The 14242-nt window shown below is 41.7% G+C and overlaps 1 protein-coding gene across 1 annotated transcript in view; it reads left to right on the plus strand.

Annotated features, from left to right (window-relative positions):
* LOC122707729 (40S ribosomal protein S25-like) overlaps nucleotides 1-12673 on the plus strand; it is a 57149-nt gene extending 44476 nt beyond the window's left edge. Inside the window, exon 2 of the mRNA XM_043923545.1 lies at nucleotides 12209-12673. Within this exon, the coding sequence (XP_043779480.1) occupies nucleotides 12209-12625 (417 nt within the window). The 3' untranslated portion in view covers nucleotides 12626-12673. The remainder of the gene's footprint in view (nucleotides 1-12208) is intronic.
* Nucleotides 12674-14242: the final 1569 nt, after the last annotated feature.

The following is a 14242-nucleotide window of genomic DNA, read 5'->3' on the forward strand; positions in this document are numbered from 1 at the left end:
GGACTTAACCAGCTGGGATCCGAATAATGGGAGCTCCTCAGGAATCAATATCTTTCTCTCTAGTCTCTCACTGTGTCCTCCTCACATGTTGGCCTCAGAAGAGCTGAACCTTCTTATATGTCCATGGAATTTCTCCAGGCAAGAAGAGTGGATTAGGTTGCCATGCCCTTCTCCAGGGAGTCTTCCCAACCCAGGGATTGAACCCATGTCTCTTATGTCTTCTGCATTGATAGGCGGGTTCTTTACCACCAGTGCCACCCGGGAAGTCCTATTGGACTGAGGCTCCCGGGAAAGATCAGCAGAAGCTGAGGGGCCTTTTCTGAACTTGTGTCAGAAATGACAGTGTCACTCTGCTGCATTCTGTTTGTCAAGTCAGTCACAAAGTTCCACCCAGACTCAAGGGAAGGGGCCCAAGACCCCATGTTTTGATGGCGAGCAGGCCAAAGGACTTGCAGACATGTCTTACAACCTCCACAGTGGTGGCAGGACTCATAATAGCCAGCTGGTGGGGCTCACAGGCTCTGGGCATCCCAATTACATTTCTAGGTTAAATGCCAAAATATGAACTCACAATTTTAACAACCTTATTTGTTTTTCAATTGCTGAGTCTTGTCCAGTTCTTTGTGACCCCATGGACTGCAGCATGCCAGGCTTCTCTGTCCATCACTATCTCCCAGAGTTTGCTCAAACTCATGTCCATTGAGTCACTGATGCTATCTAACCATCTCATCCTCTGTCGCCCTCTTCTCCTGCCCTCAATCTTCCCCAGCATCAGGGTCTTTTCCAATGAGTAGGTTCTTCACATCAGATGGCCAAAGTATTGGACCTTCAGCTTCAACATCAGTCCTTCCAATAAATATTCAGGGTTGATTTTTTTAGGATTGACTGGCTTTATCTCATTACTCATAGGAGATCTTTTTAGTCAACACTCAGAGTCTTTATTAGACTCAGAATGAAGACTGGTCCCTTGCACTGTCAAGACTTGGGATTTGGTGGGACCATTTTCTGAAATATGAGGAAGAAACACAGCTTCTCTTTTCACACTTTTCAGGTATGGGAGAGGTTGTTCCACCATAAAAAAATGGACTCTATTTTGTTGCCTTTTTATTTGAGTGAATAGTATTCCCAAAAAGTGCACTGGCAAATACAGGGCTGGAGAGAGCTTTGAAACCTGAAGGTATGGTTGTAATGAGATGATGAAAGCTCAAGGTGGAGAAGCCATTACCAGAAAGCTGGCAGGCGGTGGATGAAAGCAGGCACTGCTGGGAGATAGTGGCACTTTTTTTTTTTGCTGGATATTGTTGTTGCTTAGTCATTCAGTCATGCCTGACTCTTTGAGACCCCATGGACTATAGCCCACAAGACTCCTCTGTCCATGGGATTCCCAGGCAAGAATACTGGAGTGGATTGCCATGCCCTTCTCCAGGGGATCTTCCTGGCCCCGGGATCAAATCCACATCTCTTGAGTCTCCCTCATTGGCAGGCGGAGTCTTTACTGCTGAGCCATCAGGGAAGCCCATCCTTTTGGTGATTAGGCAACAAATCTAGTGAGACCCTGAGCTGCCCTGGCTGTGTACTGAGTGTGGGAATGTGTCAGGAGGCTGCAGTCCAGCATTAGTGGACTTAAGCTTTTGGCATCTTCATTATGTTGGAGACTGTTTCCACTTTCTTCTATCATGTTCACTCTTAGTGTGTGCACTGGATGTTGTCAGGGGAACCTTTGATTTATTGAGATTGCTCTGAAAGAATTATCTGGATCAAGGTGTGTCTGGTTCATTAATTATACTATTGAACACCTCCCAATCGGGTAGAGGGGTGCAGTGGGAGTAACATAGGTGTGGCCCTGACCTTGTGGAAATTTCATTCAAGTTGGGGGAACATAAAATACTAAATATAACAATGGCCTATATGTTGAAAAGTCTATCAACAGATGATTTCAGAAGTTATGCTGCAGTGAGAGTAATGAGGAAGGGTGCATAAGATTTTGGGGAGTATTTTAGAGTTTTCTTGAAAAACCTCTTGGAAGTAATGGCTTCTGAACTGAGACTTGAAGAATTAGAAAGAGACTGGCCTGTGAAGATCTGGCTAAGAAAATTCTGGCCAGGGAAAACAGCAAACACAGAGGCCCTGGGATGGGAATGTGGCCAGCAAGGAAGACTGGGGTGCTGGAGCATTTGTAACAGTGGAGAGAGGGTCGAGCAGAGGCTGGAGACTCAGGTTATTAAGCTGAAGTTTGTAAGAAGTCAGGATTTTATTCTAGAGGCATGGGAAATATTGAAAAATCAGACCTGTCAAGTTCACGAGTGTGTTAGTTTGGGGAAGAGAAGGCAGGGTGCCACACAATGTCCATTTTCAAAAAGGTACTTTGGGTCACACCAACCTTTTCTATGTAGTTTTACTACTCCAAATGGACAGACCTTGTGATGGTAACACTTAGAGATCTCAGATGGGTGCCATATACCTTTGTATTCTCAATTCCCATCAAGATCTTAAAGCACAGTGAATGTTCTATAAATTTTAACTCCAAAGAACAGAACCATGTGGCTGTAAGTGGCTGATATTGATGCCGCACAGGAATGATGGCATAGTAAAGCTAACCTAGAAAGGGACTGGCTTACTTTGGAAAATAAAGAGTTCCCAGAGCTGAGCGTGTTGGAGCTGGAATGGGGTCATTCTTTACCAGGGATGCTGTACCAGTGAATTTTGAACGCTATAGAGTAGTGTGAATACAATTAGTTTCACTGTGCTGTGCTAAGTCACTTTAGTTGTGCCCAACTCTTTGCGACTCCGTAGACTGTAGCCCACAGACTCTTCTGGCCATGGAATTCTCCAGCAAGAATACTGGAGTGGGTTGCCATTTCCAGTTCCCCTATCAATTCTAAATGCCTCCTTTCAGGCATGGACAACTCTAGAGCAACCAAACATGAGCCTGGTGGGCTTTGGGATTACTTGACAGCTTCAGGTATGAAATCAGAAGTGGCACTCTGCTGCTAGTTGTCTCTGATGGGCTCCTAAGATATTTTTAAAAATATGTTTATTTGGCTATGCTGGGTCTTAATTGCAGCATGAGAACTCTTAGTTGTGGCATGTGGGATCTAGTTTCCTGACAAGGGATTGAACCCAAGCCCTCTGCATTCCCCCTGGGATATTAAGTCCACAGTTTTTCTAAAGGAATATTTCCTGTTTCCATTGAGATTGCAAAGACTTACATAAACATTTTACATTTCAGTTTCCTTCCAGAACTCTCTATAGGTAAGATACATAAATTCAGAAGGCAATATGAGTCCGAAAATATTCATCTGTGTTCTGAGGTCCAGTAATGAATTTAAAGAAGCATCACTTCTTGGGAAAGAGGTCAGTATTCCTAGGAAAGCTACTAAAAATTCTTTTGGGAATCCATAGAAGGATGTGCTGATTAAATTCAATTAAACAAATGCTATCTACTGTTGAATCTACAGTGTATTAACCTGGGTCCTCTGGGGGCAGCAAAAGAGTTAAATGGCCCTGTTTATTGGGTGCTTGGAGTTTCACTGGGGAGATCACCAAGGGGCTGCAAACCACTGAACAATCATCCAAGGCACATGGAATGAATCATTTGATTCATCTTTTGGAGCAGGCAGAGTTGTGCTCTAGGCAGCTGTTAGCAAGTGTGTGTATCAAATCACCCACCAACGGATCCTTTCGATAACACACATGCCCCATCCTTGGAAAAGTTTAAAAATTTTTTATTTTGAATTAACTTCAGACTTACAAAAAGATTGCAAAGATAATAGATAGAGTTTCTGTATATTCTTCACTCAGTTTTTCCCAAATGAGTCTCCTTAGCACATTTATTGAAACTAGGAAATTAACATGGACATGATATTATTAATCTACCTACAAACCTTATTTAAATTTTGAAAATTGACCAATGAATGTCTTTTTCTTGTTCAGGATCCTACGTTGTATTTAGTTCTCGTGTGTCCTTGGTTTCCTCCAATCTGCATTTCAAGAAATTCTTATTTAGTAGGGCTAGGGTGGGTCCCAGGAAAGTTTCTTTTTCAAAAGCTTCATAAATGCATGGCCCCCATTAGGAAATCTCTTCTAATATGATTTCAAATATGAAAAATAGTACTATTTCTAATAATAGTTGATATATATTAAGTGCTTTCTGTATTCCATATATTGCCCATTAGTCTTGCATTTTCTACCCCTTTAGTCCTCACAACCCTTTTAGTTAATTTCTGTTATTATCCAAATCTTTCAGAAGAGGAAACTGGGACACAGAGAACTTAAATGACTTTTCTAAGTCACGTTGTCATACCTTGTAACATCGTTGTAAAGTGTTGGAGTTGGGATCTGTCACCCTGCTTATTTAACTTATATTCAGAGTACATCACGTGAAATGCTGGGCTGGAGAAAGCAGAAGCTGGAATCAAGATTGCCAGGAGAAATATCAATAACCTCAGATATGCAGATGACACCACCCTTAGGGCAGAAAGTGAAGAACTAGAGCCTCTTGATGAAAGTGAAATAGGAGAGTGAAAAAGTTGACTTAAAACTCAACATTCAGAAAACTAAGATCATGCCATCCAGTCCCATCACTTCATGGCAAATAGATGGGGAAACAATGGAAACAGTGACAGATTTATTTTCTTGGTCTCCAAATTCACTGCAGATGGTGACTGCAGCCATGAAATTAAAAGACTCCTTGGAAGGAAAGTTATGACCAACCTAGACAGCATATTAAAAAGCAGAGACATTACTTTGCCAACAAAGGTCTGTCTACTCAAGGCTATGGTTTTTCCAGTAGTTATGTATGGTTATGAGAATTGGACTATAAAGAAAGCTGAGCACCGAAGAATTGATGCTTTTGAACTGTGGTGTTGGAGAAGACTCCTGAGTGTCCCTTGGACAGCAAGGAGATCCAACCAGTCAATTCTAAAGGAAATCAGTCCTGAATATTCATTGGAAAGACTGATGCTCAAGTTGAAACTCCAATACTCCAGCCACCTGATGCAAAGAACTGACTCCCTGGAAAAGACACTGATGCTGGGAAAGATTGAAGGCAGGGGGAGTAGAGGACGACAGAGGATGAGGTGGTTGGATGGCATCACCAACTCGATGGACAGGTATTTGAGCAATCTTCAGGAGTTGGTGATAGACAGGGAAGCCTGGCATGCTGCAGTCGATGGGTCACAAAGAGCTGGACACAACTGAGTGATTGAACTGAACTGGGTTTTGAACCCAACTAATCTGGGTCCAAAAACCATGACGGATCTTCACCACTGCATTGTGCTTCCTCTGATGGAAAATTCCCATTCCATGGTTGCAAACTCCAAAGATCTATGGTGTAGTGAACAAGATATGAAACATAAGTAATTATTGAAGCACTGTAATAGAATGACGTATTGTGACATAATCATAGTCCCAAAGGTCTAACTTGTCAGTACAGATGGTGATAAAATTTCATCAAGGGCTGGCTGGCTGGCAGAGTCGTCTCTATGAGAAATTTTATGATGATGATAAAGCCTGAGAGAAGGAGAAAGTGAGCTCTGAGAGGCAGAAGGAGACAAAAAAAAAATCACTAGATGGCAAACTGGCATATCCAGAGACAACTTCTGCCTGGAAGGATGTGGAAAGGCCCCTTACAAAGGACACAGAATTTGGTTCAGGATTAAAAATAGTTAGGATTTTAAGAGGCCAAAGTGGAATCCAGGCAGCAACAAAGTCTGCATTGGAAGAGGGGCACTGAAAAGGAATCTTCAGTTTAGTTAATGAGAAACATCCCGTGTAGGAAAGGAGGGAGGTAAAGCCAGAAAGAAAAGTCAGGGTGAGACAAGGGAGGACTCTCAGATGTCCGATTAAGGTGTTCAGACTTGCCTGGAGGGCCATCAGGAATTGTCTAAAGTTTCTGAGAAAAGGAGGTTGCTTGTGTGGGGCAGTAGTGCTGGCGTACTTAGCTGGTGCTCTTGTTGGTTTAGCTGTGTGGCGTCTCAGCCGTGGCAAGCAGGATCTTTGCTTTGGTGCATGGGCTCTTCCTTGTGGCGTGTGGTGCATGGTCTCAGTAGTCATGGCACACAGGCTTCATTGCCCTGAGGCATGTGGGATCTTAGTTCCTCAACCAGGAATTAAAGCCGAGTCCCCAGCATTGGAAGCTGGAATCTTAACTACTGAACCATAAAGGAAGACCCTAAACTGGTGCTTTTTTTTATCAGATAGGTTTGAAGATAGAGATGCTGAAAGCCAAAATGTCTTAGGAGACTATTACAAAGTTCAGGTCATAAAGTTGAATAGGGAGATATCAGTAAAGTGGAAATGCAGTGGAAAGATGGATGTACAGGACTGCAAAAGAAAAATCAATAAAAAGGTGGTTGATATGATGGGTGATTTTGATGCTATGAATATGGAGAAAGAATGGAATCACTTAAGAACAGGAGAAGGGACAAATTTGGAGGGGAAACAGATGGGTTTGGAGTGATTAAATGTTGAATTTGAGCCTCATGTGTCAGATGCTGGGCTAGATGCTTTGGTGACTTCCAAGGTGAATCAGGCATGTATACTCTGTCCACAAGAAACTCTAGTCTAGTAAGTAAATTAAGACATATTCTTAAACAATTATAACACAAGGTAGAGAAGGTAGGTGTGAGTAACTAGAGGGGTGCAAACGATGAAGTTCTGTAAATTCAGAGGAAGAAATCTCTTCCAGCTGCAGCGACTATGGAAGGATGTACAGAAGCATTTTAGTTTGATTCTGAAAAATAGGTAGGATTTAACAGGTTAAGAGAAGAGTACCTCAGGCTGAGGAATGCCAGGAACAGAAACATAATGAGAAAAAGTGAGAGTTTTGTTGCCAGATCTCAGAGGTTTATCTTGGAGAACAATATACATTTTGGAGGGGATGAAGGTGGAAGAGAGTATGGAGCCAGCTATAAAGGGCTTTTCACTTTAATGTAAAGAAATCCAGTATAAAGAAATGCAAATTTTAATTCATAACCCCTGAAGAATTTTGAACCAGCAGTGTCAGAGAATGGGTTGGCCATGGGAACAGAAGATCCAGCCAGGTGATTGAACAAGGCAATAGATAATGAGGCTTCTACCAGGATGAAGAGAGTCGAAATTGGGAACAGGATCCATTTCTGGGAGATTAATGAGCAGAAGTGTTCAACAAAGTAAGTTAGCAAGCCAGAGGGTGTCCACATGGAGTAAATAGCCTACTTGCAATTTCACAGTGTACTTTGGAGGCTTTAGTTTTGAGTCAAATTCAGTGATGCTGGCCAATCTTGAACGTGTTTCATATCTTGTGTTAATTAGCTTAGGTTTCCTTGCTTTCCAAAGCTTGAGCTTTCACAAACATGGCTAAGGACTGTGCTGAAAAGCTGCCTCATTCTCAATAGGAAACTTTAAACACATCCAAGAGAGCTGTTGGTTGAAGTGCCCTGAAATGCATTCATTCAATAATTCTACAAGTAATTTTATCAAGTGAAAGTGTTTACTGCCTTGCAACAAAAGTTTGCTTCAACTGACCTTCAAGGAAGTTGGACCGTCTCCCATGTCAGTCATGAACAGATGGAAATGTGTATGCAGACAACAAGAGAAGAATTTACTTTGAAAGCTCTTGAAAAATCATGTCTCCTACCAGTGTCAGAATAAGTATCAATGTAAGATCACGCTCTGTGCTGGCATAAAAGATAAGAATCTTGTTTTATTCTTGACAAACAATGGTTTTTGCAAATGAAAACATATGAACGTGTGCACTATTTCCTCCATAAGGTTACTGAGGATTTTCATTCTATTGTTAAACATTTAAGTCAGAGAGCAAAAAACCCAAAATTTGAAATTTGAGGTAGCACTAAGTATTCTTATCATGAATAGAAATGTAAAGAAATAAAATCTCCTGACCAGGAGAATCCACAACATCACCATCAGGAGAATCCCTGTGGCTAAATATATTTTCCTAAAATGGCACACATTTCCTAAGAAGGCTTGTGCTCCCACCAAGAGATGGAGTCTATTTTCCCTCCCCTTGAAACTGGAGAGTGTGTTTTGGGGAAGGGGGCACTTCGCAACTGCCTCAATGAGTAGAATGTGGTGGAAGTAACATTTCTAAGTCTAGGTCATGAAAGGTGACATAACTTCCATCTGACTCAGTCAACACACTCATCTTTGGAACCTGGCCACCATACTGTGAGGAAGCCCAAGCCGCATAGAAAGGTCATTTGTCCTAGCCAATAGTATTAAACAAGCTGACAGCCAGCATTAACTATGAAATACATCAATAAATTAAGCTCCAAGTTGAAACCTCACAACTCAGATTGGGACTTGAACCCACTGTTTTTAATTGAGATTACACTCCTGGCCTCAGGATTTGCTGAAGTTCAGGTTCTTTATGTCTCAGCACAGAAGAATTGTATAAGAGGCAAAGTGATAGGTAAGAAGTAAACTTATTGAGAGAGATATACCCTCCATAGACAGAGTGTAGACTGTCTCAGAAAGCAAAAATCCACCCTGGAATATGGTGACAATATACAGCCTTGATGTATTCCTTTCCCAATTTGGAACCAGACTGTTTTTCCATGTCCAGTTCTAACTGTTGCTTCCTGACCTGCATACAGATTTCTCAAGAGGCAGGTCAGGTGCTCTGGTATTCCCATCTCTTTCAGAATTTTCCACAGTTTGCTGTGGTCCACACAAAGGCTTTGGCATAGGCAATAAAGCAGAAATAGATGTTTTTCTGGAACTCTCTTGTTTTTTCAATGATCCAATGGATGTTGGCAATTTGATCTCTGGTTCCTCCACATTTTCTAAATCCAGCTTGAACATCTGGAAGTTCATGGTTCATGTACTGTTGAAGCCTGGTTTGGAGAATTTTGAGCATTACTTTACTAGCATGTGAGATGAATGAAATTGTGCAGTAGTTTGAGCATTCTTTGGCATTGTCTTTCTTTGGGATTGGGATGAAAACTGACCTTTTCCAGTCTTGTGGCCACTGCTGAGTTTTCCAAATTTGCTGGCATATTGAGTGCAGCACTTTTACAGCATCATCTTCTAGGATTTGAAACAGCTCAACTGGAATTCCATCACCTCCACTAGCTTTGTTTACAGCGAAGCTTCTTAAAGCCCATCTGACTTCTCATTCCAGGATGTCTGGCTCTAGCTGAGTGATCATACCATCATGGTTATCTGGGTCATGAAGATCTTTTTTGTATAGTTCTTCTGTGTATTCTTGCCACCTCTTCTTAATATCTTCTGCTTCTCTTAGGTCCATACCATTTCTGTCTTTTATTGTGCCCATCTTTGCATGAAATGTTCCCATGGTATCTCTCATTTTCTTGAAGAGATCTCTAGTCTTTCCCATTCTATTGTTTTCCTCTATTTCTTTGCATTGATCGCTGAGGAAGGCTTTCTTATCTCTCCTTGCTATTCTTTGGAACTCTGCATTCAAATGGGTATATCTTTCCTTTTCTCCTTTGCCTTTTGCTTCTTTTCTATTCAAAGCTGTTTGTAAGGCCTCCTCAGACAACCATTTTGCCGTCTTGCATTTCTTTTCCTTGGGGATGGTCTTGATCCCTGCCTCCTATACAATGTCACTAACCTCTGTTCATAGTTCTTCAGGCACTCTGTCTATCAGATCTAATACCTTGAATCTATTTCTCACTCTTACTGTATAATCATAAGGGATTTGATTTAGGTGATACCTGAATAGTCTAGTGGTTTTCCCTACTTTCTTCAAGTTAAGTCTGAATTTGGCAATAAGGAGTTCATGATCTGAGCCATAGTCAGCTCCCGGTCTTGTTTTGCTGACTGTATAGAACTTCTCCATCTTTGGCTGCAAAGAATATAATCAATTTGATTTCGGTATTGACCATCTGGTGATGTCTATGTGTAGTCTTCTCTTGTGTTGTTGGAAGAGGGTGTTTGCTATGACCAGTGCCTTCTCTTGGCAAAACTCTATTAGCCTTTGCCCTGCTTCATTCTGTACTCCAAGGCCAAATTTGCCTGTTATTCCAGGTATTTCTTGACTTCCTACTTTTGCATTCCAGTCCCCTATAACGAAAAGGACATCTTTTTTTGATGTATTATAATGAGTGTGTAATGAGCCTCAAGGCCTACTAGAAGTTAATCTTCTGCCATCTTGGGCCTAAATCAGTTTTAACCAGTTTTGTCATGTCCTCAATGGCTCTGCCATTCTTTTAAGTCTTGTGCCCTGCCCCCTTCACTTGTGTTTGAAGGAGACTCCAGTTTCCAGCCTTGAATCATCCCAGTCAAAGCCAAGTGGATCAGAGGCAAGCCTAAACTGCAAATTCATGAGCAAAATAAATGTTATTTTAAGATGTTGAGTTTGGGGATAATTTGTTGTGCAGTGATAATAACTAAAAAATTCTCCTAAAGCTTAGGAGGGAAGAGCATGCTAGTAGGATATCAGAAAGTGCTGGGGGTTTGGCTGAAATTCTTGATAGCATGTAAGAAACTTAGAAAGTTACAGAGGACTGTAGCAGTCCAGACAGCAAGGAACCTACAATCTTGTAGTAAAGTTGGACTTCCATACTACAGGTGAAGCCTTTCACAAAGAATCACATGCGAGAGTGAAAGTAAAAGTCAGACAAGAAGCCTCACAATGTCAAGGAGATGGAAGCACCTGATGAAAAATATTCATTTGTAAAGGAGCTTCAGCCACAGATTCCTAAAAGAACACTACCTCAATGCTCCAGGAAGGCTAAACAAATTAGGAAAAGCAAAAAAGTTCTTCTTCTATTTTCCTCCTAAATTGCAAACAGGTGGCTTAGTGGAAAAGAATTTGCCTGCCAATGCAGGAGACACAGGTTCAATCCCTGGGTCAGGAAGACCCCCTGGAGTAGGAAATGGCAACCCACTCCAGTATTCTTGCCTGGAGAATCCCATGGACAGAGGAGCCTGGCAGGCTATAGTCCATGGGATCACAAAGAGTCAGACACAACTGTGACTGAGCATGCAAGTACCTAAGTAGCAAAAAGGAAGTATTGAAGGTGAAGACCAACCAGCAGTCAATGAAAAACAAGTGGCATCTTGTTTTTCATCCCATCTTGACTGGGATGATTCAAGGCTGGAAACTGGAATCTCCTTGAAACACAAGTGAAGGGGGCAGGGCACAAGACTTAAAAGAATGGCAGAGCCATTGAGGACATGACAAAACTGGTTAAAACTGATTTAGGCCCAAGATGGCAGAAGATTCAACTTCCAGTAGGCCTTGAGGCTCATTACACACTCATTATAATACATCAAAAAAAGATGTCCTTTTCATTATAGGGGACTGGAATACAAGGACCTGGCAACTACAGGTCCCTGTAGTTTGACATTTGAATGTTAACAGGCAGCAAATCACAGAAGTACTCACCTCCACTTCACCATCAGGACCACTGGGGCTAGCTATTTCAATAGTCCACCACATCAGTAAAAAATTTCAACCATCAAGGTGTGTAAAACTGTACTGATGCTGTACATTTTTAAAATATACAAAATAAAATAATAATAATAAAATAATAAAAATAATAAAATAATAATAGAAGTTCTCATATTTAAAAGCTGTCCTTTTGGATGTTGATTAATCTTGTGTCCCACCTTGGAGATCAATGGTTTAGAATTTAGACTTAATCAGATCTTAGGAAAAACCATGACCACATAGTTACTTAACTATTCTAGATTACATCTCATTGTGCTAGTTTGGATAGCTAATCACTGTACAAAAGGATCCAGTTATACAGTGGCTCAAACACTATAGACATTTATTTCTCACTCTGTTAGCAGTCTAGGGCAGGTGTTCAGGTGGGCTGGAGGCACTCTCCCATGAGGTATCTCGGGGAACTTGTTCCTTCTCTCTTGGGACTCTGCTCTCCCCAAGGATCTTCATATCATCCGCAGCTGGTCCATGGAAGAGAAAACAGAGAGTCAAGGATACACCCTCATCATCTCAGAGATGTACCCAGGAAGTGGCAACTGCTACCTTTATTTCAAGTGAGAAAACCTGGTTGGACAGCCGTGCCTAGCTGCAAGGGATGCTGGGAAATACAGTCCAGCTTTCTATTTGTGGCCACAAATCTATAACCAGGGAAGAAGGGCAAGATTTGATCTCTTCCCCACTCAATTTACTTCTTTGTAAAATTATACATAATAATATGTTATCCATGAAATTTATTTGGATTAAAAGCAAAGTATTCATGTAGCTTTTTTTCCTTTTTGTCCGACATCTTAGCGAGGCGGCAGTGGTCGCAGTTGCTCTCCGGCCTTCGCTATGCCGCCCAAGGATGACAAGAAGAAGAAAGATGCTGGAAAGTCGGCCAAGAAAGACAAAGATCCAGTGAACAAATCTGGGGGCAAGGCCAAAAAGAAGAAGTGGTCCAAAGGCAAAGTTCGGGACAAGCTCAATAACCTAGTCTTGTTTGACAAAGCAACATATGACAAACTCTGTAAAGAAGTTCCCAACTATAAGCTTATAACTCCAGCTGTCGTCTCTGAGAGACTGAAGATTCATGGTTCCCTGGCCAGAGCAGCCCTTCAGGAACTCCTTAGTAAAGGACTTATTAAACTGGTTTCAAAGCACAGAGCTCAAGTGATTTACACCAGAAACACCAAGGGTGGAGATGCCCCAGCTGCTGGTGAAGATGCATGAACAGGTCCCACCAGCTGTACATTTTAAAAAATAAAACTTTATTAAATAAAAAAAAAAAAATAAAAGCAAAGTATTCATGTAACACTTTGCACAGTCTTGGCATGTTTAAGGTGCTAATATGGGGAGAGTGAGGAGGAAGTAGATGAGGAAAGGGGGTTTGTGAGAGGAGAAACTGTGTGGTGGGAGGCCTGGTCCTTGGTGACTCTGGATGAGTCAGTTATTTTGAGTGGCCTTGGATGAGTGTTCTGTGCTCCCTCTGAACCTCAGCTTCTTCATCTATGAAATGCAATATTAGACTATGGGTTTTTGTATCTTTGCATTATTATCTGCTTATGTTTTGGGTGATCACTTGACTGACTCCCTTGAGGACAGAGTTCATTTCTTTTACCCATGATCCCAGTGCTGGGCTAGCTCTCTGCAAAGCTGATACCTTCCAGTCCTGTTTATTCCACCTCCATCCCCACCCTTAGGCCCATGATGCTATCCAAGGTCATCCACAGTGCTGGAAAAACAATTCGTTACCTGTGCACCTATCACATCTAAATGTTAAAAGTGCTCATTCCATCTGGAGTCCATTTGACCATAAAGGTCTGGAGGTGGAACTTTGGTACTTAGTGATTACAGGATCTTTTCGAGCTGGAAGGCTGCTCTAAAGTCCTCAGATCCCATTGCAGGGTCCTTCCCTACTGAGACTGCTTGGAGGGTATGCCCCAGAAGGTCATCAGTTTTCCATGAGAAAAGAGATTAATTTCATTTTTTTCCTCTTCCAACTTATATTTGCCATCAAAAAAATTCTTGTTGATAGTCTGGAAATCCAGGGAACCTCCCTGTTTCCTCCTGTACTCAATTCCCAACTAACACATTCATACTCACACATTCTAGTTAGGGAGCAATAAGGGAGCTCAGCCTGGTGGTCTGTGACAACCTAGAAGGGTGGGAGGGAGATTCAAGAGGGAGGGGACATGTGTATTCCTATGGCTGACTCATACTGATGTATGTCAGAAACCAACACAGTAATGTAAAGCAATTATCCTCCAACTAAAAATAAATTTTAAAAAAGAGTAATGGCTATGAAAAAAAAAAAAAACAAACCACAGCCACACTTCCTGTGGTGCCAGATGGCTCCTACATGTGTGTGTGTGGACCTTCCATACGGCCCAGAGTCCACAGGAAGAAGAGAAAAATTAACAGAAGGACAGAATGCAAACATTGATATTATTAGCTGGTACTTATTGCCGAAAGACACGTCTTCCAAAAGGAAATATCTTGTCACAATCTTACTTTGTTGACTAGGGCCAGGGCTGAATCATTTACAGAGAAGACTTGCACATCGATCATCTTCTTTATTTGAGAATCATTAGCAAAGAAGCGGAGACTTGGAGAGGCTGTGACTTGTCAAGGGTCAAACAGCTAAGACGTGGGAGAGAGAGCACTGGCATTTAGCTCTTTGGGCTCTTGATCAGCATTCTTTCCGGGACTCAAAGCTACTTTAAAATGCAAAGTTTTCGTATCAAACATTTCCCTTTCCCAGTGAAGAACTGATCAATGATGCAGGAAAATTGTTTAGGTTTGTTGGCAGAACTTTCCTCCCAAATTCTCATCCTAACCACAGTATTT

This window comes from Cervus elaphus, chromosome 14, assembly GCF_910594005.1.
Source record: "Cervus elaphus chromosome 14, mCerEla1.1, whole genome shotgun sequence".
Lineage (NCBI taxonomy): Eukaryota > Metazoa > Chordata > Mammalia > Artiodactyla > Cervidae > Cervus > Cervus elaphus.